The sequence below is a fragment of the Anomaloglossus baeobatrachus genome, chromosome 2, assembly GCF_048569485.1.
Source record: "Anomaloglossus baeobatrachus isolate aAnoBae1 chromosome 2, aAnoBae1.hap1, whole genome shotgun sequence".
NCBI classification, from domain to species: domain Eukaryota; kingdom Metazoa; phylum Chordata; class Amphibia; order Anura; family Aromobatidae; genus Anomaloglossus; species Anomaloglossus baeobatrachus.
In genome coordinates, this window is record NC_134354.1 from 224,069,834 (window position 1) to 224,097,749 (window position 27,916).

Consider the following 27,916-nt stretch of genomic DNA (forward strand, 5'->3'; position numbering starts at 1 on the left):
TGATTTTGTGTGGATTCAAAAATACATGGACATGTGAACACCCCCATAGACAATAATAAGTTTTATCCAGTAAAAACACAGATAGACGTCATACGGGAAAAACTGATCCAAGATCTAAGATAAGGTAAATCCTATTCTAATAAATCTAAACAATTAGTAACCGCCACATGATGATATCAATACAGATATCAATTATAGTAGAAATCCAAATTTAATAAAACGTGCAACGCAATGAATTATGAATCCTATCCAAAAACTATCTTTTCGGAATATAAAACGCGTTGAATGCACACTGATATTATCGGAACTGTATTTTGTTATTTAAGATTTTCTGACCGAGAGTAAATAACATTTTAAAAACCTTAAAAGACATTTTCCTTCTTTGAGGTATCAGCAGAAATTCATTCAGGAATAGTTTATGTCATCGTCGTTGGATTATTCTTGATAAGCCCCTTCAGGAGCGGAAGGGTTAAGCCATTGTGACTAGCGATTATTAGAAAACACCACTGCTGGGATGAAGCTGATAGGTTCAGACGTAATCCCGGTTTAAACTCCACAATCACTATAGGGGGTTATTATCAGCTGTTCTTCTGCAGACAAGAAGAGGATGCATTCGAGATCTGAATGTTTAGGTGCTAAACCTCCTGCGTTTGACTTCTATCTCCATTCCGTACATATTTCCTAAATTGAATTTGGAGTATTCCTGTGCAGGCTGAGCAGAGGGGAATAGTAGGGAAGAATGTGAAGCACACCTGGTTTATGTCAGAAAGGCACTAGGACCTTGAAGAATAGTCCTGCCTTATGAGTCAGCCTTAGATCTCCAGCTCACAACTCCTGAAACCAGTGAATGAGAGGACAGACATGTGAATGGCTCAGCTGGGTTTCCAAGCACTTTGTGGACTGGGCTGCGAGAGGACACGAAACAACTGGATCTTCCAGGATTTCAGCACCTCCTGACTGTCAGGTCTACCCAAGCACAGGTGAGGATCAGCCTGCAAGCTTCAATCACTTATTACTTAAAGTTTTCTTAGAGAAGTACTAAAGTCTACCCTTACTTTACATTTCTGCACTGATTCTCAGCCAGACTGCATCACTTGATATCTGATTTAAAGTCACAATCAGGTACCCCTAAAGCTGTAGCTTTTTTTGGGTGGGGGGTCTTTTGAGTCTAGAGAAATCTTATATTAGAACATTTTCTGCATTCCTTTCTAAGAAGTGCTATATGGTTTAACTTGCATGTGCTGAAAAAGTAGAGCTGTACTTGTCATTTAACACTGTACTGTCCACGTACCATAACTCTGAGTTACCTGCTACTACAGGTAGCACAAGTTGAGTGCGACAAATGACAAACCCATCTCTGCTGCATGTGCACTGCAATTACTTTTGATAGGAAGCAAAATAATCTATAAGTGATAAGATGTCGTATGAACACGTATAGTCTGGCAGCAGGTGCTCTTTCACCTTTTATACATTGATCCTTCTGATATCGTGTTCTAACCTAGTTTTACATTGTAGGTAGCTGCCTGTTGCATTCGTTGTACGAACTGTCCCATGAACAAGAAGGTGTGGTGCAGGTTCGCTGTCTCTGGTGATAACTGCAGGATTTCTGCGCTGTTCAACCCTATACAATCTGCGTTAAGTGCACCCCTCTATGTATGTATGTGTGTGTGTGTGTATATATATATATATATATATATATATATATATATGTATGTGTGCATGTGCATGTATATAGGCGTGTATATGTATGTGTGCTCGTACTGTATATAGATGTGTGTGTATATGTATGTGTGCATGTATATAGACGTATGTATGTGTGTGTATGTATGTGTGCATGTATATAGACATGTGTATATGTATGTGTGCTTGTATATAGACGTATGTATGTATGTGTATGTATGTGTGCATGTATATAGACATGTGTATATGTATGTGTGCTTGTATATAGACGTATGTATGCATGTGTATGTATGTGTGCATGTATATAGACATGTGTGTATGTATGTGTGCATGTGTGCTTGTATATAGACGTCTGTGTGTATGTATGTGTGCATGTATATAGACGTGTCTGTGTGTATGTATGTGTGCTTGTATATAGACGTATGTATGCGCGTGTATGTATGTGTGCATGTATATAGACATGCGTGTATGTATGTGTGCATGTATATAGACGTGTATGTATGTATGCATGTGTGCTTGAATATAGACGTGTGTGTGTATGTATGTGTGCATGTATATAGACGTGTGTGTATGTATATGTGCATGTGTATAGACGTGTATGTATGTGTGCATGTATATAGAAGTGTGTGTGTTTGTGTGTGTATATATGTGTGCATGTGTATAGACGTGTGTATATATATATATATATATATATATATATATATATATATATATATACACTGTATATTTGAAAAATAGATGCAGCACCAGCATAAAGGCAGGAGGATGCAAATCTTCCCAGGCATGGTACAATCCTTTCACTATATATGAAAAAACTAAGAGGCAGCGCTCTACAGGTTAATCTTGAAGAAGACACATTTTTTTTCTATTTGCCCACAACAGCAACATTTCAGTCCATATGTGCGAAAGGTCCACATATGGACCGAAACGTTGCTGTTATGGACAAATAAGAAGACCCAGTTTTTCGAAGATTAACCTATGGAGTGCTGCTTCCAAATTTTTTCATTTATATTGAGAGGATAGGACCCTGCCTGGGAAGATTTACACCCTCCTGCCTTTAGCTATTTTCTAAAGATGGATAGATAGATAGATAGATAGATAGATAGATACACTTAACGCAGACTTTATTAAAAACACACATTTAATTACAACGAACTAGCTGATTTTGCCAATGTCCCCTGCCATAAAAAGCAGAGATCAAAGAACAGTCCTGTGTATCACAACTCCCTCAAGAGTTAAGAAGCGCAGGCTATTAAGTGGTTCCTATTCTCCGTAATCTTCTTTGGTTGCCAGTGTTCTGCCTGCAAAGCTGGTGGATGGAAAAGTAACTTCTTACGGGATAAATATTGGGTGTTTTCACGCATTAAAGCGCATTAAGTTAAACCTCGTGGAGTATTAGTCAATGTAAAGTCTGCCAGCTTTAGTCTACACACCAAGAACTGGGTAATGCTTGTTCCTTTACTATATAATCATATCAACATGTAGAGTGCACACATTTGGCAGAGAGCAACTCGTAATTCTGGTTTCAGGATGCAATGGTGAAGGCAAAACACAGTTCTGGAGTAGGTGTTACTGGTATTCTTTACTTGTGTTCTATTAGTGGACAAATTACAGGTAAACTATTATTATATGTTATTAAAGCACCACTAATCCCATGGTACTGTACATATAAAGAGGGTTTATATACATGTATGAAATATCGTGACCTACTGGTACATAGAGTTCAACGAACCTGACCTCACCGGCTTAGAATCAACTGGATATTGTTGAAGGAGACAACAGATGGGGGGTATTATAGGGGCGCAGTTTATTTGTTTTATATCAAACACGTGGTCTACAGAGTACTATGCATTACATGAAAAAAAAGGATAGTATAAAATAAATATGTTGGCAGTCTGGAGCTTATTTCTGTAGTAGTCTGCTCAGCAAGTGTGCCTATTGTATACAACACATGCCTGCAAATAGCTCTTCTGTTGATGCCAAAGGCACATATCACTGCGTCCTTTTCATTTCTTTTTTTTATATGAATCTGTTGCAGACAGAGACAGCTTGGGGGATTGGATTGTTCCCATACTAACCCTTTTTACCTTGCCAATAGTTATTAACCCTAACTTTGCCAGTAAGCAAGAAATGAGTGAGAGAGATTTAATGAACATATAGGGGAAAAAAAAAAATCACTTGGGCGACCTGGTGAACGTTATGCGTTACTGACAGTATTCTTAGAGCTGACATGTGATAGTGATTACATAGGGCACTGTTTTGCAATGCATTTGCTATACTGTAGTGATGCTGTCATATTTGCATATTAATGTGTTATAGCGATACTATCTAAACCAATGCAAAGAGCTAAAGTTATATCATGCACATTAAAGTTATTAGAAAATATGTTTATAAATAGGATAGTTCACTTTAGGCTTTCAATAGACGCCTGTGTTTAGGCAGGAGTGGATTTGGCCTTTGGGATTAATCACCTTGTATCCAGAAGCAGTTAGAAATACCTTGGAGCATACTTGGCTAGTTCCTGTCTAAAAAAGGGAAAAATAGATGTCTTCCTGACTTCAGGAGAGTACAGCTGGGTTCAGCCCGTAATCGATGTTCTTACTGTTTGAACTTGTTTACCACCTTTTCTATTTGTTCTAGTTCCAGCCCATATAATGAATGGGTCGTGTTCGGATTATCTGCTGAATGTGTTAAGGGATTATCAAATGTACAAATCTGATTGTCCCTCATCCCCTAAACACTAAAACTTTATTGTACAACATATTAATATCTACAATAGTCTTGTGTTATTTTCTGATTACATTTTGGATTAGATGTACAACAGCTTCAGCTTCTATAAGCTTCCTACAATTTATTGACCACCATAGACATAGATTGTTCGGGGTGGGGGTGGGTGGTAAATATTTGTCTAAAATACCTATTCATTAAATATATTTAACTAATTCCAGATTCTGAATAAATTCTGTAAGGAAGTCTTTACCTTACCATGTTGATTTTGACAGTGGTCAGTAGGGGCTTTGCCAATGTTAATGTAAAAGAATAAAATAAGCTTATAATAAAAGCATAAAATAAGTATGGAAAGGTAATCCAGGTTCACAAATAAAACAATTTCTTTAGTGTAGATATAATAAGAGTCCAGGAAGGATAGCAAACATTTTGATGCGTTTCTGGTGTGTGAACACCCAAGATTAAGGGTATTCATAGACTAGAAACGCATTGAGAGTAACTAATTTTAACATTTGTTATCCTTCCTGGACTTTTGTTATATCTATAATAAAGAAATTGTTTTACTTGGGAAGCTGGATTACCTTTCTTCTTTCCATTGGATTTCTAGGTCTTAGTAAAGATGATTCTGCGTAAATTCTGGACTTTTCTTACTATAAAATAAGTACATATAGACAACAATGACCATTACAACTGTGCTCTACAATGTAGACACGTATATGTCTTCTAAAAAAGTTGCAGTAGGTACTTTGGTGGCACTGTGCGTTCCAATGAATAGTATCAAGTGCTGATAAAATCCAACTGTGGATGATAAACTATTATATTGTGTATATAATGCTATTTTTCTTTGGCTATTATACTAAACTTGGTATTTTTTATTCATCAAGCAAGATAAATGGTTTGGTCATGTTTTGTGGGGACACTCTAGCATGCCAAATAGTAGAAAAGACATAACATACTACATTTCTTAAAAACCAATGTTGCCTAATCAAAACTGTCTACAAAGTAAAATATACAAAAGCATCAGATGCCATTGAATATACTCATTTTCTTTCTAATCTTAAATCTTAAGAGGTTGTCTTTCGGAGTGAAACCCAGCCCCTTAGACATTACCTCCTACAGTAGTTGTTACATATGAGAACCCATTGGAGAATACATTCAATATCGCCAATGGTGTCTAAGTTCAATCTCTGAAGGACTCCTACGTCTGGTAACATTCATCGGCTGATAAGAAGTTTTGGGAATGTCTGCAGAATCAGTTTCTTTGTTTTAATCTGGGGGATATTTGGGAAAAGCACCTCAATAGAAGATTGTGATTACTGGTTGAATTCAGTGGATTATGGAAATTCTCCACATTACAAGCAAATATAAAGTGGACCATTATAACTCATGGATTTGTGCTTACTTCTGGTAGGTGTACATTGCTGTTCCGAAAAAATGTGATGTTTCCATTTGTGTCCATGAATGACCCCAGTTTTATCATATCAGAACCCTTCATACACTCTCAAAGCACTAAGGTGTAGAACCTTTAACCATCATTTATAAACCTATTTGCTGGTTTGTAGACCATGTTAATCAGTAACTACTGCTTAAAAACTTACATTAACCTTCACTATTAGTCTATACAGCTACACAGTGTCCAAATATTCAATTATCATTGATATTTTTAGAGCGCCTGTATTTCCATACCATTTTGTGTCCATATTTTTCCATGAAACTAGACCACTCCATGTGTCGGTGATACCAATAGCCTAAAGAAATTGCATGGAAATAGAGAAACCTAGAAGAGCAAGGTACTTGGTATCCAATGGAGAATGGTCATCAGGGTTTCCTGCTGGTTTTTTGCTTGGTCTGAAAGCCATATTTTCAAAAGGAATTTGAATATGAACCAAAAACAAATGTATAGTTAGGACTATAGCTCTTCGACGATAACACACTTTGAACTTTGAGGCTGAATATTGACTAGTCCAAGTATTTAATTTAGTTGCCATTGATTTTATGCCATGTATTGATTTTAAACTTGCAACCAAGGTTAGGACACATCCTGTGTATATGATCTAAATCCACTCTTGTGTCATTTTCCTTTTATTCTATGTCACTCAATTTCCTCATTTCCTAGTTGATGTCTACTTCACCGTTACAATTGAAGTACATATACTGCTGGCAGATTTATCAAGAATGGCATTTTATACATTAATGTACAAGAAAAAAAAAACATTGGAGAAAAGTCAGAAAATGACATTTGCACCTTCCATGAGCTAGTACAGATTTGTAGCAAAATTAGTGGCAAATTATGGGATAAAGCTTAATAAATTTGCCTAAAAGTTGTTGGTCATATCCCGTATGCATTGCTTACTTTTTTCAACTTTTAAAGAGTATTGAGCAAAAAATAAATATTTTGTGCCATTTTTGGGAGCTCCGTTTATGCCAAAAATTGGCGCAAACTGCTTAATAAATATGGGATGTTGTTTACAATAAAAACTGGAAGAATACAGTGGTGCAAATCATTGTTTTCTTTAAGCAATTATTTTGGGCATTTTAGGACTCTTTAAAACCACACTTTTTTTCCCAGAAACCTTGGAAATGTGCCTAGTGGATGCACATATTTGTCCTTTTGGTCAAAAATAAATTTGTCTAAATTGATTTTTGCTAATTGCAAGGCATACACCGAATTTCTGTGTCAGCAGCCTTCCCCTTCCCCCTTGCTCCCCAAACTACATTCTCAAATAACTCTCCCCAATTACAATACATTTTCTGTGTCTTCAGCTCAACTGGAGCAGTTATCATCAACGCTGTTTGCGCCTCTCTGGTCTCAGCGATTGCCGTCAGCAGCTTGATCAGCTGACCTGATCATACTGCTAACATTGCTCTGATTTGGATGTGCCAGCAGTCAGGGCTTCAATTATACTCATGCCTGAAAGACATGAGTATGATTAATCACTGGGAAACGGCGCGCTGTACCTTCTCTGAGCTGGACATCAGCTTAACAGTCGGCTAGGAGAATGGCCAACCCCTACTATGAGTGGCGGTAAAATGCAGCTACCGAGGAGAAATGTCACCTGCCGGCTGCGACCCAGGCAAATGCTCTGTCTGCCGCCCCTGGATATGCCGTTCCACAAGGGACAAGACTGACTGTCAGTATTGTATGCATGTGATCTATGGGTAATAAGGCGACAATGTAATATCCGGTCATGCAAATCACTAGGCTTAGGAATACTTCCAGAAATATTTTTTTGTGAACACAACATGCCATGCAAGATACACATGCAAGTTAAAGGGAACTTATCACTTGTAAAATTGCTATTACCTGCATATGTGGGATTAGTCTGAAGGTTAATAGCATATGAAATCTGCCTGACACCTGCACATTGGATCCCGTTGCCGGGAGCAAATGAACTGTAATCCTTGTGACAGCATTGCGGTTTCAGTGACAGGGATGGCTATGGCATGAGTTTAGTCTCTGCTCTGTGCATCAAGAGTGGTGGCTGTAACCACACCATCCGCTGTTGTGAATGTTAGTTATGTTTTGGCTGCTGGGAGGCTCCCTCTGGTGGCCAGGAATGGTTTGGACTTGGACCAGGTGTGTTGTGCAATGGGCGTTTCCTTTGCTAACTCTCTGCTTATTTAAATCCTGGTCTGATAGCAGGCTATGCCGGATGTCAGTTGTTCTTTGTATCATCAGCCTGCTTCATTCTGCTCCACACCACATCTACCCCAGATAAGTGCTTGCTCTTTATTTATTGTTTGGTTCTTTTGCTCTTATCTGGGTTTGTCATTTGCTGTGGTTGTTTTCAGTTTATTTGCATGCAGGGATTTTCCCCCTCAGTTGCTTGGCTGGGGAACTCCCTGCAGTTCTGTTTGGAGTATAGCTCCTTTGGGTCCATGTGTTTGTGGCTTGTTGAATTTGTATGATTCTTGTTTTCTGCTCATTGGTATGACAAAAGCACCTGGTATAGGATGGAGTGTGATCTGAGGGCCTTTTTGTACTATCAGGAATTTGGAATTTTGCAGGGTTTTTTCTCTGGCCATCATCAGTCCCTTTCCCGTCCTTTCCTATTTTAGTCAGTGGGGGGCTCACGTTTTGCTAATCCTGTCATCTATCTGTGTATTGTGTTTTTCCTATATCACCGCAGTCTTTGAATGTGGGGGGCTTGCTATTCTTGTCTATTTTCTGAGGCAGAGAGTTATTCATCTTTCCTTCCTTTAGGATAGTTAGTTCTCCGGCTGGGTTCGTGGTGCACAGGATGTTAGTTCACCCCTCGGCTACTTCTAGTTGTGATGGTTAGTAAGGGGATGGCGGCCAGATTAGTTGCCAATGCTCTTGTCACCTTTTACCAATGATTTGTGGTGGTCTTCCATGGTTCCGGATCATAACAATCTGCACTGACTGAGAACTGGTTCTAATGCAGAGCAATTGTCAGTGTTTTGGGAAGCATGGTTACAACTGCCGCTCTCCATACACAGAGCAGTGACTGAACCCATGCTGGCACATCCCCCCATGACTTAAACTGGAACAATGCCCGGAGGATTAAAGTTCAATACCTCCCAGCAGCGGGGTTCAATGTGCAGACCTCCAGCAGGTTTCAAACACTATTAGCCTGTAGATTAACCCCCAAATCTGTGGGTTAATGGCATTTTTTTACACATGACAGGTTCCCTTTAAAGCTCTAATATGGAAAAATTGTCAGACTACTGTAAAAAGAAGAGGGGATTCTACACAATGGCAGACAAGGCTCTGTCCCAGCTTTCTTGAGATGTGTTGAGTTAGGCTTTTCTATTTCATTTAAAAAAAATTAACATTCACCTTCAGATATGTGTACTTTTGTGAATAAAAAAAAATGGCTATGGGATTTCCAAATAATTCTTACTTTCTATTTATTTTACACAGCATCCCAGCTTTTTTGTAATTGGGGTTGTAAACAAACCGTTTATAACCCAGAAAGGTTCATTAATAACTATACAAGATAAACTATATTAACATTTGTGATAATAGACCAAATATTAAGATGAGTAGTTCAAGGAGTTTTTCAAAATTTATAGATCCAATTTATGGTCTGTGCCACACACTGGCAACAAAAGATTTATCTTCTCTTATACATCTAACATCTGCACAGCATCTGTGCTGCAGAATATGAATGTAGGTAGTAGTGTAGTAGACCCTCTAAACTCTGTAACTGTATTTGAGAAAATATCCATAGATGTTAGCTATCATACCTTATCATCCTTAGCTCTTCCTAAGATGTTTATCAAAAAGGAGGGGGAACCAGACATCATTGCTCCTGTCAGTTAATGCAAATTACTAGAAAAGTATCTTACAGTACAGATTTATGTGCGGAGAATTTTCATTTTCTATACACTTGACCCTGTAAGCAGATACCACCCAAAAGATGGTATAGTTTTAACACCTTGAAATTGTTACAGAAAATTAAGTATTTCTCCCAGAAAATTATTGCAATGACACATGTAAAAATTGGACATAGTTTCATACAAAACCCCATAATTGAAACGAACAAAATTGTTGCTAATTTTACAAAATTGTGGGTACACAACTTTGTTTCAAGCATTTGAAGCACGTTCAAATTCACCTCTGGCAAGTACCAGGTGTGGGCAATATGAAAATCACACCTAAACCGATATATAAAGGGGAGCAGTTGACTCTATCTTTGCATTGTGTGTCTGTGTGTGCCTCACTAAGCATGGAGTATGGAAAAAGAGGTGACCTTGGCTTAAGAACCAAAATTGTTGAAAAGTATCAATCTCAAGGTTACATGTCCATCTCAAGAGATCTTAATGTTCCTTTGTCCATGGTGCACAACATAATCAAGAAACTTACAACTCATGACACTGTAGCTAATCTCCCTGGACATGGATGGCAGAGAAAAATTGATGAAAGGTTGTAACGTTGGAGAGTCCGAATAGTGGATAAGGATCCCTAATCAAGTTCCAGAAAAATTCAAGCTGTCCTGCAGGCTCAGGGTGCATCAGTGTCAGCGTGAACTGTCCATTGACACTTGAATGAAATTAAACATTATGGCAGGAAACTCAAGAGAACCCCACTGCTGACATAGAGACAAAATGTACATGAGTTTGCCAAAATCCTTCTGAGAAAGTGTCTTGAGGACAGATGAGACCAAGATAGAGCTTTTTGGTAAAACAAATCATTCTACTGTTTACCAAAATAAAATGAGGCCTACAAAGATAACACAGTACCTACAGTACACTCAAATATGGAGAAAGTTCAAAGATGTTTTAAAATTGTATTGCTGCCTCTGGCACTGGGAGCCTGGGAGCCTTGACTGTGTGTAAGGCATCATGAAATCTGAAGATTACCAAATTATTTTGGGCTGCAATATAGTGTCCAGTGTCAGAAAGCTCGGTTTGCACCCTAGGTCTTTCAGCAGGTCAATGACTCAAAACATACATTAAGAAGTATCCAGAAATAGATATAAACAAAGTGCTGGAGAGTTTTGAAATGGTCAGCAATTAGTCTACATGTAAATCCCATTGAACACCTGTGGACAAATCTTAAAATTGCTGTTGGGAGAAGGCACCTTTAAGTATGAGAGACCTGAAGCAGTTTACAGAAGAAAAGTGGTCCAAATTTCCAGTTGAGAGGTGTATGAAAAAAATCAAAAGGAAAAAGGATCTAGACCACAGCATTTCTGTATACCAGTATATAGAGAAGGTAAGTGTGGACTAAGAGCAACAAAAAGTAAAAATAAACCAAACATATAGACAGGGTTTATTGCCCTACAGTCCTTCTATACTTATACTGCTGAAACTTATAAACAAAAATGGGCGAGAGATGGTATTATCTCTCTAATCCCAGCCTTGAATGAATTCCACTTGATTCTTGTTAGTAGGAGAGGGCAACAGAGGAGGCAGTCTGTCAGCTAAAATTTTTTAAATAATTTAATATCAAGTTTTAATAAGGATATAGGCCCATAGTGTGATCAAGGGATTTTCTCAGGCTAAGGGAAAACACTAATGTGAGTTTCTAATGAATGGGTTACAAAGAAAGTAAGTTCGTTCAAACAGTTGAAAGTTTTGGTCATCACAGGGACTAGTTGGTCCTTGAAATATTTATAAAAGGCAGGAGTAAACTTATCTTACCTAGGGCATTTATGGGAGTGGTGGATTGAATAGCAGCGCTAATTTCCATCTCCAAAATATTTTCTTCCAATGCATCAGAGACCTTATGATCTAAGCGTGGGAGAGTGGTTTCTGGAATGTATTTCCCAATACAAGCGGCTAGGTCTAATTTGTGTGTTGACCTTTGATATTGTATAGCTTCTTATAATATAAATAAAAGGTAGCTAAGATTTTGGCAAGATTATGAGAACCTCCACTGTCATGTCTTTTAATGAACTGGATATATGTCGCAGTAGCATGGGGATGTAGGAGTCTTGCAAGAGGGCGCCGACAATTATCTGAGGCATCATAAAATGAAAACTGTAGTGGGAGGTTTGGTGCGAGGTATGTACCCGAACAAAAGGATAAATAGATTGTTTCAGATCAGCTATACATATAATGTTATCGTTGAGAAGGTTGTCATTTAATCTCCAAGTATAAGAACGTTGAGCAAGACAAGGAAGGGAAAGAGAATGATAAGAGCATGGTCTGACCACAGGATGTCTTCTATTGTAGTAGATAGTTCCCACGAGAGAACATGATAACGCGAGAGAAATCTATGCAACTATAGAAGTTGTGAGCAGGGGAAAAGTAAGTGAAGTCTTTACCTTTTAATATACACCAACATCTGTCAGTTTGAGAGCATGGAAGACCTGTTTTAAGGAACATGTTTGTCTGAAAAAAACAGTACTCTCCCCAAATGAGGAATCCATGGAAGGATTCAAAGGAAAATTGAAATCTGTGCTTATAACAGAACCCCTTCTGTGAAATCAGAGAGAAAAGTTGGAAAAGAGCAGCATGTGGGCATGATTCTTACTGGAACATACCAATTAGCTATTGTACATACTGTATATTTCCTGATCATCAATTTGAGAATCGAAGAGTGTATGAGCTAGAGATCTATGAAATGCTATGGATACTCTCTTTGTGTTCGACTCTGAACCCAATGAGCAAAATATCTGTCCTTAAGAGAACATGACCTATTTTAAAATGTCTCTTGCAACATCAGAATTTGGATTTTCTATTTGTGCATGAAATACAGAATCGATGACTGTTTTTGTGGAACATTAAAACCTCTCTCATTAACCAAGTTAATCTTAATTGAAGCCATGGATCTAAAGGAAAAAGAAGGGGAAAGAAAAGGGGGTAAAAGTAAAAAGAAGTGAAAAAAAGGAAAGGCAAGAAAAATTTACAGAGAAAAAGGAAGTTAAAGGAAGAACTTTATTACTTGAGTAAACTAAGGATAGCTCTTCTCCCCCAAAATTAGGGACCACAGAGCTCTCCCAACTCCCAAGCAAGAAAATAGAGATCAGAAGCTATATTCTACACCTGTCCAGCAGGGTGTAGATCCCCTATTGGAGGCAGATATTCTATAGAGGACCCCTTCCATACCAAGAACTGATTTCGAGCCCTAAAGAAGAAAGGTGTTTCAGTGTATTATGTATAAAGCTGAATATAAATGTAATACCAGCAATATAGCCAACATGTATTTTATAATGAAATACATATCTTGAGCAACAAAGGAAAAATAAAACAATGTCCTTGTGTAACCGGTTCAGTTTTACCGACTACTAAACAAAGCCCAGAAAATTCTAGACAGAAGTAGTGTCAATATGGAGGAAGAGATGCAGGATCTCCAATACCATGTCTTAAAAGATCGCCTCTATGTTTACGCCATGGTAGACTAGGCCAATCTGAAGATGAGATGGAGATTGGAGAACTTCCCAACATTGCACTAAAAGCTGGAATCTCATCAAGGTAATGAAGGACATATGTAGAACCAGAATGATGCACTTAAAGACAAAAAGGAAACCGCCAGGAGTTAACAATGTTTCACTGTCTTAAATGTCTCAAAAAATGGCTTCAGGGTCCTCCATTTTTATAGCATGTGTCATGAGAGGTTCAGCATAAGTTGGACAGCAGAGTCCTGGTAAAGAATAGAGTTCATATTCCAAGCCTTAATTAAAATGCTCTCTGACTTATATCTATATACTCTGCATATTATGTTACGTGATTTTTCAGCATCAGCAGGCCTGGAACCCAAGGAATTGTGGTCTCTTCAATTCTAAAGCAGCATTGGGAGGAAGGATTACAGCTGAGTTGAAAAGGTGACGTAAAGCTTAACTAGATCGCGTTGTTCAACTGTTTCATAGAGTCCCCTAATTCTAATATTGTTATGCCTTCCTTCTATCTCCAATATCGTCTATGAGATCTGTTAAATATTTCAGCTGCTATGACTGAGAAGAAATAGGTTTTTCATGCACATTTAATTGTTGTGGAGTAGAAGCTGTTTGAACTAATGTAGAAATCATACTCACTGTTAACTGATGCATCTCCCCTCTTATATAACAAGTGTCTGCCTTGTAGGAAGGTTCCAGTATGGAAACATAGTTCTACATGTCTTCCCCAGTTGAAATGACCCTTATGTGAGCTTTAAGGTCCTCCCACACCCCTTCATGTTGTGAGGGTGTTTCATGAGAGTCCTATCAAGGAAAACCAGGGGTAAGGAAGAGCGCAGGCCACAGAAGAAGGATCCACTTCAGGACAATTAGGAGAATCTGTGGTTGGAGCAAAAGCCATGCATGCTCGAGACAAGGGTGAGATACCAGTCATTTGAGTCCAAAATGCAGTGGATTAAGGGCAATTTTAATCTTTTGTTTGGATACAGAAGACATCCAATTGCATTCCTAGGAATTTGGGCCTCAACACTCGATTCTTCTAGTAAGGATAATGCCTTCTCTGCAGGTGACAAAGGGTGAGGTGTGTCCCAGGAGATCCTTACCTCATCAGTAGCAGGGTCACTGAGATAAGAGAGTGGATGTAATTTTGAGATCTTCAAGCTCTAGTAGCAAGAAAGCCACGCTCCTAAGAAATCTTGTTTTACTCATTGGTGAGCTAAAGATAGGTAAAGATAGGTGAGAGCGTGTTGGCAAAGTGTTCTTCCTCTTTGCTGCCATTGGCAATAGTTTAGCACCACCGAATTACAGGGCGAGGAAGGCTTTTGAACTGGTCCAGGTACGGTATCTGCGGATCATTTGACCTCACTTTTCCATAGCCAGACCACGCCACTAAGCTGCACTTTTAGTACCCACAGTAAGTAAAAGAGGAATGTATAAATGGGTATGTCCTGCATTATGCAGGCTACTTTCTGAGAAATATGTTTAACGTTTACCAATCCATTGTGTTTTTCAGTTTCTCACTATTGAGATCTCTCCTTATTGTCAGTGAATACTTTTATGTATAACTCATAATATTGGCAAATGCACAGGCACAACCATAATAATAGACCGGATGGCAATTTATTGCAGGTCCGTACCCAGAAGCGATCATTTTACATGCCTAATTAATGTACAGTAACTACTGAGTACATTAGGAGGCTAAGCTTAATAGTCATAAACCATATAGAGGTGGATTATTTCCATGAATACAATTCACTTTTTTCCATGCTGACCTTAAGTGTCCCACTTCAGATATCAGCAGTGTTGGCAGGTATGTATTTATGTCAACTATATGCTACAGGGCCATGCAAAGGGAGCTAGATAAAGCTGTGTAGTTATATTCACCACCATTCACATTGACATGTGTCATGGACTGGTCAATCTGTAGATTAGTGAACTAAACGCTGAGTCATAGTTTTTGTTTTTTTTCTTTATCAACTTCGTACAAGGATTCCAAAGGGCTTTCGCCTTTGTTTTATAACATATATCTCTCTTGTATGGGCTAAATGCAGAACACAGCTCTTAAATCTCACTAAGGCCTGAGACACACATCCGTGCCGCCGGCACGTGTTTGTCATTTTTTACACGTACCGGCGGCACGGAGACACGTACAGCAATGCTACCCTATGGTAGCAGGCACACACACGTTTCGTGCTCCCTGCCACTTCTGGTGGACTGCTTTCATCCCTCTTTTTGGTCACAGATTTATTGAATCATTATATACCAGAGTGGATATTATATACCAATGACCGGATTTCATTCCTATACTATCGCGTCAGAGACCGAAGTAGTGCTTACTCACATTAATAGAAGACTTACTTGCTGGAGTTTTTTCTGTGGTTAATTAGCAACTCACGTATTTTGTATTATTTTTCATATATATATATACACACATTTATATATATTATGGACACTTCCTCCTTTCTGGATAATGAGGAACGCCGCAGAAGAGTGGACACAGTCTTTTCAGAACCAATTGATTCACGTCCCATACTGAATAATGATTCACATGGCGATAGTTTATACACATTTTGGGACCTAGAAAGATTATCTATACAAAGGCTGAAAACATGGTGGGATTCAATGACCCTGAAAAAATATATTGAAAAAGAGATGGTTCCTAGAGGACTAAGGATTAAAAAATTCCCCACCTTTATTTTCTCGGACAAGTTCATGGAGGAGTGGAACGCCATTCTTACATCCTGCTCACTAAAATTAATGGACTTAATTGTGAAGGAGGAATTATCACGTATTTCTGATCTGGACAGTAAGATAAAAGGTGTACACGATCATCTTGTAAAAAATTATGACAAATCTGATTTTGATAAGCTGAATTCCCGTTTTAAGAACACAGTGGATAAGATTGAATCAGAGATTATGGAACTAAAGCAGGGCAAATATCATAGGGCTATCAGAGACTATGAGTCGAACCAGGTATATACATGGCAGAAAGCCAAAAAGAATAAATCCATTTTGAAGAGACGTCAGCAGAGCCCCCACAATGACAGATCAGTTTATTTTTCCTCAACAGATTTGGATTCTACTGATGGCAGTGTGGGCTCACATGAATCTGCCAGAGACACTTATACCTCACGGCATGCAAAAAACTTGTTACCCACAAAAAACGTAAACCGCGGAGAGGGGGGAGGAAACATAGACATTTCAGAAGAGAGATATCCCCTGCGCTCCAGGAGACGCCGATTTTGGAGGAATTAAATAAACCTGAATCCCCTGATATTGCCATTATTAACCTTTCTGCTTGTTCTTTGGACTCCTCTCAAATTAAAATCTTACAAAAAGGTCTCAATTTTGCCCCCACGAATCGAGCTAACCTTTTCCAAACCATCAAAGATGTGAATAGATTCATTAGAAATCTGACCGTTAAGAGACATTTTTTCAACACCAATAAAGGGATCCAGGACGATGATCTCGTCCCAACGATAGCAATAGATACCATCACTCACATCCCACTCCATTTGGATCTTAAAGAACAAATTGCAATTTCCAATCTCCAGGATTTGGGTGATCCATCTCCCGTCTTAACTGAGCCACCTTCTTTTTCCACCAGTAATCCATACTTCTACCCGGTGGCCTCCAGAGTGCCAGCAATGGACACCTTTCAGGATGTTGTTGAGATGGAAATCAGACGTATTCTCACTTCTGCTTCTGGATTTCAGGACAATCTATCCATATCAGAAAGAAAGGCTCTTAAATCCCTGAGAAATAATGAGTATATTGTGATTCAGAAGGCAGATAAAGGGGGATCAGTAGTCATACTGGACAATTCACTTTATGAAAGGGAAATAAATTCCATATTAGATGATGTTACAACCTATAGACGTTTGTCTAGTGATCCCTCGACTGCTTTCCTGGGCAAGTTACAGAACATACTAACACATGGGTATGACAGAGGCATCATTAATAAAAAAACTTATGATTACCTCCTTATTGACAAACCTATTTGCCCGGTGTTCCATGGACTTCCCAAAATACATAAGGGCATTTTCCCACCCCCCCTAAGACCAATTGTGGCCAGTATAGGTTCCTTAACCAGCAATCTCAGTGACTGGTTGGACAATATCCTTCAACCCCTCATGAAAAGGGCGACTGGCTATATTAGAGACACCAAAAGCTTACTACAAAATCTGGATAAAATAAACTGGACCACGAATTCTTTCTGGGTTACCAGTGATGTAATCTCATTATACCCTTGTATTCCACATGATAAAGCCTTACAAGCCCTTTTCTTTCATTTAGAGAAATATAGCTCTTTAGATGACCAATTTAAAGAATACATTCTTATGGTCACGGGGTTCCTTTTGAGACACAATCACTTCCAATTCAATGGTTCTTATTATCTCCAGATTTCTGGGTGCCCTATGGGTGCGAGCTTTTCTTGTGCCCTGGCCAATATATATATGGCATACTGGGAGGAGCATTATGTCCACATTGATACCAACCCTTTTTTACATCAAATCTCCTGGTATGCCAGATATATCGACGATCAGCTACTGATTTGCAATACCCATGATCAAGGCACACCTCAGGAGTTTGCAGAAGCCCTTAGTCTGTATTTTAACAATAACAGTCTGAATTTGAGATTTACAGTTAATGTTCACTCACAGCAAGCACCTTTTTTAGACATTTGTCTATCTGGTAACTCCATTACAGGTACTATCGATTCCACTCTTTACAGAAAACCCATCAGTGGCAACACATCCCTTCATGCAGATAGTTGCCATATCCCCCACACTTTACTCAGTCTCCCTGTGGGGGAACTTTTCCGGGCTAAAAGACTCTGTTCCTCTAATCAAGCTTATTCCAAAGAAGCTTCCCACATTAAACATAGATTGAGAACCAGAGGTTACTCCAACCAAACAATTAATAGAGCATCGTCTATTGTTGAAAATAGGACCCGTTCCAGTTTATTATTAGATCGCATCAAACCTACTACATATAAAGAAAAAATTACTTTTTCCACCCCATGTAGTGTGGATTTTTTTCACATAAAGGATGCGATTTTGCGCTTTCTTCCCCTTCTTGATCAGGATGTTACGTTGAAGTCTGTTCTTTCTAATGGAGTCAACATAGTGGCAAAAAGAGCGTGCACAATTGGTAACATGATTGCACCGACCGCACATACAGGTCGCAACCCTAAGAAAACATGGCTTAGTGTCTCAGGCTCTTACAAATGTAATTCTAGTCGTTGCGGTCTGTGTAAATTTATGAACACCACTAAAGTCATCACTGATGTTGACAATACAGACTATAAGATCAACTCATTCATTAATTGTGCCACTACTCATGTAGTTTACAAAGCCACATGTTCTACATGTAACATGAGTTATATCGGATGTACATCCAGACCCTTGAGAACTAGGATATCTGAACACACTAGGATAGCGTCCTGTCTTGAGTCGACCACTTCCAATAGTCTTCCATCACAAAAACGTTCCCTGTCGGGCCTTACCCGACATTTCATGGAACACCATTCTGCAGACTTTTCTTCTCTTACAGTCACTGGGGTTGAATTTGTCCCCAAGCCGTTCCGAGGAGGGGACTGGTTTCAGGCACTCTTACATACGGAAGCTAAATGGATATTGAAACTTAATACCAGACATCCGCATGGCCTGAACTATCGTTCTGATTTGAGGTATATTTTCTGATCATACATATCTGATGCGGTTCATCACCTCCCCCCCCCCCCTCCCCCCAGTATGTATAGTACATTATTATATGGTGATGCCGACATAGATTATATAGATTATATATAGGCATATTACTTACTTTTTTTGCACATTTATCTGTGAGATTTTTTTATTTTTTTAAAATGACATCTTTATTACTGACATCATATACATCTCATATATATATTTTCAATATTCACTCACTGCCCTCCCCCCCCCCTCCAGATTGCACATTACATCATTACATTGGGAAGTTAATATTGATTACTCTGCATACACATTTATTGGTACGATTTAATCATTATTGAAGTTGATACATTTTTCAATATATAATACATTTCATACATTTGTATATATATATTTCTACATTCATCAATTATTTTGTTCCCTCTTTGGTATTCATTTCACAATCATGATATAAATTGTTAGGTAAAGGAGAGGAGGAAAAGGGAAAAAAAGAAAAAAAAAAAAAAAAAAAGGAAAAAATGTATATCGTATATCAATTTCCAATTATTTGCTGTGGTTATATTATAGAAGAATTGTTGATCTTGTTTTTCCTGCTTATAACCTGCTTTTTCTTATGTGATTTTTTTGGTTATATATATATATATTTTTTTGTATATGAATATTTATTCATGCATAATATTATGGTTATATATTTACCGCATTTTGTTTGAACACCTTTCTGTCTCTTAATTGAAGTTGGCACAGGTGGTTTGGTTTAGCCCTTCCACCTACAGAGATTTTTTTCATTTCCGCCCCCTTTTTCCTGATGTGTATTTCACTTCCTCCCCTATATGAGTTGCTTCCAGCTAAGCATAGGTCACTTATGATTAAGGACTTTGTTGTTTTTACCCCTCTAGTCCGAAACGCGTAAAGTTCACCTATGCGTCTATTGTAAATATTTTCCCTACTCTCGGTCTCTGATGATTTTTTAAACTTTGGAAATAAAGTATGTCTTTTTATGTATAACCACGAGGATTTGTGCTGGATCCACCCTTCCTTCGCTCTGTTTTCTCATTACTTTGGCTGGCTTGGACCTTCCAGCGGATCCGTGCACCCAGGAAATCCCAGCAGTGAAGTCGGCAGGTGAGCTGAAATATTTTCTCTTTCACACACACGTAAAACCACACGGAACGTGTGTCCGTGTGCGTTTGTACGTGTGTGCGTTTTTCAAAGCGCTGACATGTCCGTTTTTTCTCCGGCAGCACGGGTGTCACACGGCCCGCACCCGCACTACACGGGTGTAGTGTGGATGCGGTCCCGTGTGACACGCGCCGGAGAAAACACACGTGTCAGTGAGAAAAAAAAAAAACATTAACTCACCTTCTCTTGCCCTCCTGTCTCTGCCGCTGCTGCCTCTTGCTGCCGACCGCCGCTCATTAATCTCATAGAATATTCACTTCACTGCCTGGCAGCAGCAGCAGCGGGGAGACGGGAGGGCTGGAGACCGAGGATCAGCACCACGGACAGCAGCGCAGACATCAGGAAGGACCAGGTGAGTATGATAATTACCGGTTCTACGTGTGCTATCGCGGATAGCACACGTAGAACACACGTGGCCCGCACGTACCAGAGACACGTACTTACCTGCACGCAACACGCAGGGGAAATACGTGTCTCTCGGCACGTGCGTGATTTTCACGTGAATGTGGCAGAGGCCTAAGGCTGGTGATGGTGACGAGTACTAGTCCATCACAGGCAATGAACCAGTAGTGTCAAAATTGGCATTACTTCTGTAATCAATGCCATATTAAGCATTCTACAGTAATATTACACTTGTCTGCATATCAGAGTGCATTATATACTTCCTAAGGCTAATCTTACACCAAATTTATGTAGCGATTGTACCTTTTATTTAAATGTAGTAACTTTAGCTCCCTGGCATTAGCTTAAATAATATAAATAATAACATAGTAATCTGATAAGCAAATCAATCCCATAAAAAACTCCTCATTTATCGAGAGAGACGAAGAAAGCCGGTATCACATGGCTGGAATGTAGCCACATTTCAGTTAGTTTCTACAGCTCAGAAACTGGGGATTACAGTCTGGTTTGGTAGAACCATTAAGAGTCCACTTATTTCTTCCATATAAGTTTGCCTTTTTTAGAGTAGAAAAAAGCACTAGGGTTTTTATTTTTTCTGCTTTTGACAACCTAGACATTTTTTATGCTCTTAAACCACAAGCGTTATTTCACTGATAGTGCTGAGAGGGCCTGGACTGTAAATGTCTGGATCTGCGCGGTTTCAGCACTATTTCTGGGCCTGATCCGGGCACGGGATTCTGGCTGCATGATTCGGAACCAGCAATTTAATAAAAATGAAAAAAAAACAATAAATGAGCATTTCATACTTACAGAGACTCGGTGTCATGGCGGCACACTGCTTCCGGGTTGATGTGATTGGTTCCTGGCTGACGCGCCCCCAGCCTGTGACAGTGGCCGTGCAGTCATCGCTTATCGCGGTCAGTAATGGGCTGAACTCAGAGCGGGCAGTCGTGCTCTATGGCTGCTCACTCTGACATGTAGCAGAGCTGTATATGTCTTCGCTGGATCTCGTGTGGATTACGCCGGAGCTGGAGGGGTGTGTTGGGGTAATAAAGTGGTGAAGGAGGGGTGTTTGTATTTTATTCCAAATAAAGGATTTCTCTGTCTTGTTTTTTTACTGTCATTTACAGGTTTGTGATGCGGGTATCTCACAGACGCCCGTGTGATCACAAACCTGGGGTTTAATAGCAGCCATGCGCTGTTGTTAACCCCTGCTATTACCTTAATTGCCACCGCACCAGGGCAATCAAGATGAGCCAATATCGCCCCGGAATGGTCACATCTAATAGATGCAGCTATACCGGGCGGCTGCGGGCCTAGGATATACCAGCCCCCAGCCGGCGTTATCATGGCTGGGAATGAAAATTGGGGGGGACCGCACGTCGTTTTTTTTTTTAATTATTTATTTAAATTAAAAAAAAAACGCATGCGGTTTATCTTAGGCAGCAGTCACAGCGAGGGACTCCTCTCAAGTCTGACATCGCAGCACAGCCGCACACACTTCTGACAGGAGCGTGTATGTGTTTCTAGGTACATGCATGCTCATGTTCAGACAGCAGCAGACTGTGCTCTGTGATGTCATGTCAGACCCGCACGAGTCTGACATGAGCGTGCATGTGTTTCTAGGTACATGCACGTTCATGTTCACACAGTGGCAGGCTGTGCCATGTGATGTCATGTAAGACCCGCACGAGTCTGACAAGAGCGTGCATGTGTTTCTAGGTACATGCACGCTCATGTTCAGACAGCAGCAGGCTGACAGCGCATCACCGGCACAGCTGCACACTCCTGACAGGAGCGTGCATGTGTGTGCAATTTTATCCCACATCTGCATCTCCTGGTAAGAAACAGCCAAAAACCAGCAGTATGAAAACCATTTCATTACCGTTTTCTGCCAGGAGATGCAAATTTCTTGGTGAAGTAATACACCAAAATCCTTCACCAAATTTGCACCTCCTGGCACAAGACCGCACAAAAACAGCATCTAAATGTTTGTTTCTTTTTAATTTTTGGATCAAGGAATGCAAATTGTGTGATTATTACATTTTTACACCATATTCCAGTACCCAATCTACATCTCCTGGTAAAAATAACCACAGAAAAAACCGCGGCAAAAAATTGCAGCAAAACATTGCGTCAAAACACTGCATTTTTTTTGCCAGGAGGTCTAGATTGGATGCAGGAATATGGTGTAAAAATGTCAGCATCAAATTTGCATCCCTTGGCCCCCAAAAATAAAAAAATAAAAAAAAAATTCTGCCACAGGTGGAAATTTGGTGCTGAAAGCTGGTGCAGACCATTTCAGCACCAAATGTGCACCTCCTGGCAAAAAACCGCGGCAAAAATCGCGGAAAAATAACTGCGGCAAAAACTGCGGTAAATTGCGTCAAAACACCGCGTTTTTTTGCCAGTAGGTGTAGATTGGATGCAGGGAATTGGTATAACATTTTCAGCACAAAATCTGCATCTCTTGGCCAAAAAAACTGTGATTTTTCTGCTAGGAGATGCAGGTCTGTGAACTCAGTGACCTCCACCTGAGGTCAGGTTACCTGCGATCACAGATGAAGTACCGTGGGAACTTCCAGCTGTGATCGCAAATGACCTGAGTGACGTCACCGCTCAATGCGCAGCTCATTTATTCTCTGGAGCTCACAGAGAGCGGTCGGTCGTGCCACTCTCTGTGATATTCAGATGTAGCAGAGCTGAAGCGGCGTGGGACTTCTCCTGTGGATTACATCGGAGCTGCAGGGTGTTGGGGATTAATAAAGTGGTGAAGCGGCGGGTGTTTTGTATTTTATTCCACATAAAGGAATGTTCTCTGTCTGTGTTTATTTACTGTCACTTACAGGTTAGTGTGATGCAGGTATCTGATAGACGCCTGTGCCATCACACTAACCTTGGGTTTAGCGCCCCTGCTAACCCCTGCTATTACCTCGACTGGCACCGCATCACGCCACCGGGAAGAGCCAGTAGCGCACACCGGTACGGTCACATCTAACAGATGCGGCATTACCGGGAGGCTGCGGGCTGGAATACCAGCCCCCGGCCAGCATTATCTTGGCTGGGGATGAAAATGGGGGAACCGAACTTCGTTTTTTTTTTTTTTTACTTTCACCGGAATCACACATGCGAGGAGCTCACGCGAGTCTGCTATGGCAGCACCCTGCAAAGCCTCGCACGTGTGACTCTGGGCACTGTATACACGGCACAGATACAGCGCGACAGCTGGGGCTGCAGCCACGCGCGATATTCCTCTGCTGCCGAGTGCTTATTTTTACCACTGTGAACTGACTGACAGACTGTACTGCTTTCCCCGCCCACCGGCTGTGATTGGTTGCAGTTAACTGACACGCTGCCACTCAGGGTGGGGGCATGTCTAGCTGCAACCAACATGCGCCGGTGGGCAGGGAAAACAATGAATATTGAATTGTCGGCTCCGGAAGGTAACAGCGTGACCCAGAAGGAGTGTGCCGCCATGACAGCGCCTCGATGAGTATGCTGCACTCGCTCCTCCTAGCCCCCTAGCCCCTCCACAAACGTTTTTAACCTTCGGATTCCGGTCCCCATTCATTTATATGGGCACCGGATTCCGGAGCGGATCAGACTTATTTTTAAGTCTGTTAATGATCCGCCGGCCCTGGATTATTGGCATCCCGCTCAACTCTATTCACTGATTGACTTTGACATATAAAGCAATATGTATTAATATTATTTCTTTGATTATCTTCATTATATTAAATTTGAATTTATTGGTTAGTATTAATAGATATGTCTGAGTTTTTATTTCCTCAGTACTTCCTGGTTTTTAGCAACTTGGTCGTTAAGTTGCAAATATAGTCTATAAGGCCTCGGATCCACTTGGGTTTTGCACGGACGAGTGCAATCCGATAAAACATCGGACTCTACTCACACCAGTGCAAAACTATGGGGCAGTGTCCATCTGTGATTGATTTCTCATGGCATAGCGGCATGTGGAGCGTGTGAAACATCGCACTGAACTCACATGTCATCCAACCACAGCGCAATATATGAAGAGACAGGCAGCGGAGGAGATGGGGAGAAAGTGCTCCCCCTCCCTCTTCTCCGCAGTTGTGATTCGATCGCAAGATCATATCATATCACAGTCACATGACCCTCGGCTGACACCCACAGAAAGAGAGTCATTAGCATATCGCTTTCGATGCTCTCGCATCGGAAGCTATACGCTAGTGGAACTGTACCCTTATGGTGTAAAACACATCTATCAACTCTTCCATGGCTGAAGGAGTGGCTCTTTTACCTACACCATGTCAATTAAAACTGGCTATTGTGTATGAACATCAGTCCAGCTCTTTGCTCAAATATATATGCATACTGGGGTTTATTTTAGTTTTTTTATTGTGTTTTTTCTTTCTTTAACCGTGATGATAGAGTGAATATAAGCCATTAAACTATCTGTAGGGAAAAGATAAGCCACAGTAATAAGAAGTTTGTAGTTCTGCTTTAAAAAGGGGTTTTCATGTTCAAAACCTATCACATTCCTTCAGAATGAATTGGTTTGTGCAGATGCATGACCATCACTTCATTCGCTGTCACTCCACATTTTTTCTATCCATAGGTGATAATTTTTGCTTTATCACTTGCCATAAATATGTAATTTTCTTACTTGGAGTAAATGCCAGCAAAAACATGGCACCTTTTTCTGATATAAATTTAGGTTTTTTTATATTTTTATACAATCAGTCAAGGTCCTCAATTACACTCCCAAAATGAAGACCTGAGAATCACAGCCATACGGCTTACAAGACCAGATTTACATACAGGTGAAAGAATCAGGAATGGAGAAACGCAGGAACAGATGGAAAACAATGCAAGAGTCAGAAAAACGGTGGCATTTACACTAGGTAAAAAAAAATGACGTCTTTATGGCAAGTGACTGATCCTCTTAAATATTGAAAGTCACTTTCAGTAATAACTTTTTGGAACATAAATAAGCTCCTGTTTATTCCAGTGAATAGAGACCCGTCACCCTACTGTAATACTAATGTATTGTGGTGATTAATGGCTTTATAAAAGTGATGCTACTGTACAATGCTTCCACCTCGGGGCAGTGTCGGTGGTTTCATGCGTCATTTTGGGGATTTCATCACTGCATTAAGCTACTTTAATTGTCCCATTGTGGTTATAGCAAATTGGTTATCAACCATACAAAACAATTATTTTACTATTCTATAGAATGTTACAACCTCTGTCTCTTTACAATGACTAAGTTTAGTTCTACGACAGCGAATGTAAAATCTTTGTCAGGAGCTGAGTGTTCCGTATTTAGGAGACACCCAGAAACTGCTGCATATGTTCAACGTTCACAGAGGGCATTTTTGTAATAGAATGATTACATATTTCATGGCAGGTTGCATGAGTAGATTATTTACGATGTACTGTCCTTACATCCCAGAGGTCATGAAGATTTCTGACCTTGAGAGCCACATTCAGTTGTGAAATAGGGTCATGAGCCACATCCAGTTCCTGCCCCACTCATAGTAGTGACACCCAGAGACTACATTACCAGTATAATGACAGCCAAAGCTTTTCCACTGAAATCACACCAAGGCAGTCTGCCAAGCTCCAGGCTTTAAAGGGAACCTGCCACCAGATTTGGCAACTATAAGCTGCGGCCACCACCAGTAGACTATTATATACAGCATTTTAGAATACTGTATATAAGAGCCCAGGACATTGTGTAGAACATAACAAAGACATTTATTATACTCATCTAGGGGGTGGTCTGGTCCAATGGGTCTCATTGCTCTCCGGTCTGGCGCCTCCTCCCTGCTGTGATGGCAATCCTGCTCCACAGGCCCATGTGCATGACGCGTCCTATGTTATTCACACAGATAGGCATTGCAGTCCTGCGCAGCGCAGATCAAATTATTGCAGTGTACATGCATAGGTGGTCTTAGCAGATGAACGTGCACCTGCAATGCTGGCCTTTGTGGATGACATAGGACACGTCATGCACCTTGGGCCAGGTAGAAAGAGGTTGCGCTGCAGATAGGAGACCGGAGGGCAGCAACACCTATCAGACCAGACCATCCCCTAGGTGAGTATTATGAAAGTGATTTTACATTACACAGAGCAGCTTGGGCTGTTATATGCCGTATTCAGTATGGTGTGGCTCTCGATCTACCATTTGGGGATCGTTGTTATATCCCAATATTCTTTGTTGTTGTGACCTAAAATATACATGCAAGAAAGACATCTTTTCTGATGATAATACTCCAGAATGGCTCCCGGAGATGTGCTATGCCCATTGAAGTGGTATTTCTTTGGCAAGGTTTTGGGTATATCATTAAAACCTTTTATTTTCAATCTGCAGAAGAATCTGGTAGCACATTATCCAATCTCTGTCCATATAGCACGTATATCCCCCAGACAGAGATTTGCTTTATTGATGCTCTGGACTTTTGAGGATATATAAGGGTCTAAAATAGATGTCCCCTGTTATGGTTCAGGGTTCTCCTGAGCCTCGAACAAATCCTGTCCCGTCCTTGTCGCCTGCATTGGAGATGGTCAACTCCGCAGCGCTACCTGTCCATCGCTCCAGTCGTTTGGCTGATAGGCGTCAGGTTTCTAGAACCATCAACCATCCTGAGGCTAAGTGTCCACTTAGCCCTACCGCGCATGCACGGGTTCCCGCTACCTCTCCAGGCTCCCGCTACCGCGCATGCGTGTGACATCACCAATGACACAGTGGACGCTGATTGGCGGTCACGGGCTTTTCCGATGACGCGGCGGCCACTGATTAGCCATCGGTGACATCAGCGGTGACGTGGCAATCGCTAAATGGTTGTCATGACATCAGTGGTGACGTGGTGGCCGCTGTATGGTCACAACCGGCGCCATTGCCACATGGCATTTGGCTTGGGGCAGGGCTTAGGCCATAAAAGACCCTAGGCCATGCCCATCGACGCCCATTATGCCACGTGTTCTCTAGTCTGCAGTGCCTGTGGCAGACTAGACTGTGTGTGTATGTGTCTTCCCGGTCAGACCGTGCCTTTTACACACGTGACCTTGTCCCCTGTGCAGCTAACAGGGACAAGTATACGTACTAGTGTGCCCAGTCACGCTAGTGTCAGAGCTTAGGTGCAGAGGTCCCGCTGCGTCCGTCGTGTGAGAACCAGTGGTTAACCGGCAGGGACCTAGGGGCACGGCAGACAGGTCGGCGTGGTGCCAGCATTAGGCTGGTGCTACTAGTAGACCACTTAGGCAGACTTAGCATAGGGCTGCTGGTACACCAACGGTTCCGGGTACAGTGGGGCTACCTGTGCTGTAACAGGCCTCATCTCGTGTATGGTGGTGTGAAGCTAACACTACCGACTTCTCATTTATATATCTCTGTAGTTGCAATGTTCGACCACCTGTCTCTAGTGGCTTTGTCATCTGCCTGGA

At 40.6% G+C, this 27,916-nt stretch overlaps 1 protein-coding gene across 3 annotated transcripts in view; it reads left to right on the top strand.

Annotated features, from left to right (window-relative positions):
* The first annotated feature begins 600 nt into the window (after positions 1–600).
* The window catches only part of NGF (nerve growth factor), a 169,784-nt gene continuing 142,468 nt past the window's right edge, over positions 601–27,916 (top strand). Inside the window, exon 1 of one of the 3 annotated variants that reach the window (XM_075333648.1) lies at positions 601–980. In XM_075333648.1, coding sequence (XP_075189763.1) covers positions 848–980 — 133 coding nt within the window. In that variant the 5' untranslated portion in view covers positions 601–847. Of the gene's footprint in view, positions 981–3,273; positions 3,295–5,737; positions 5,815–27,916 lie in introns of those variants that run through there. The other 2 variants (XM_075333650.1, XM_075333649.1) reach the window with 2 other exon arrangements.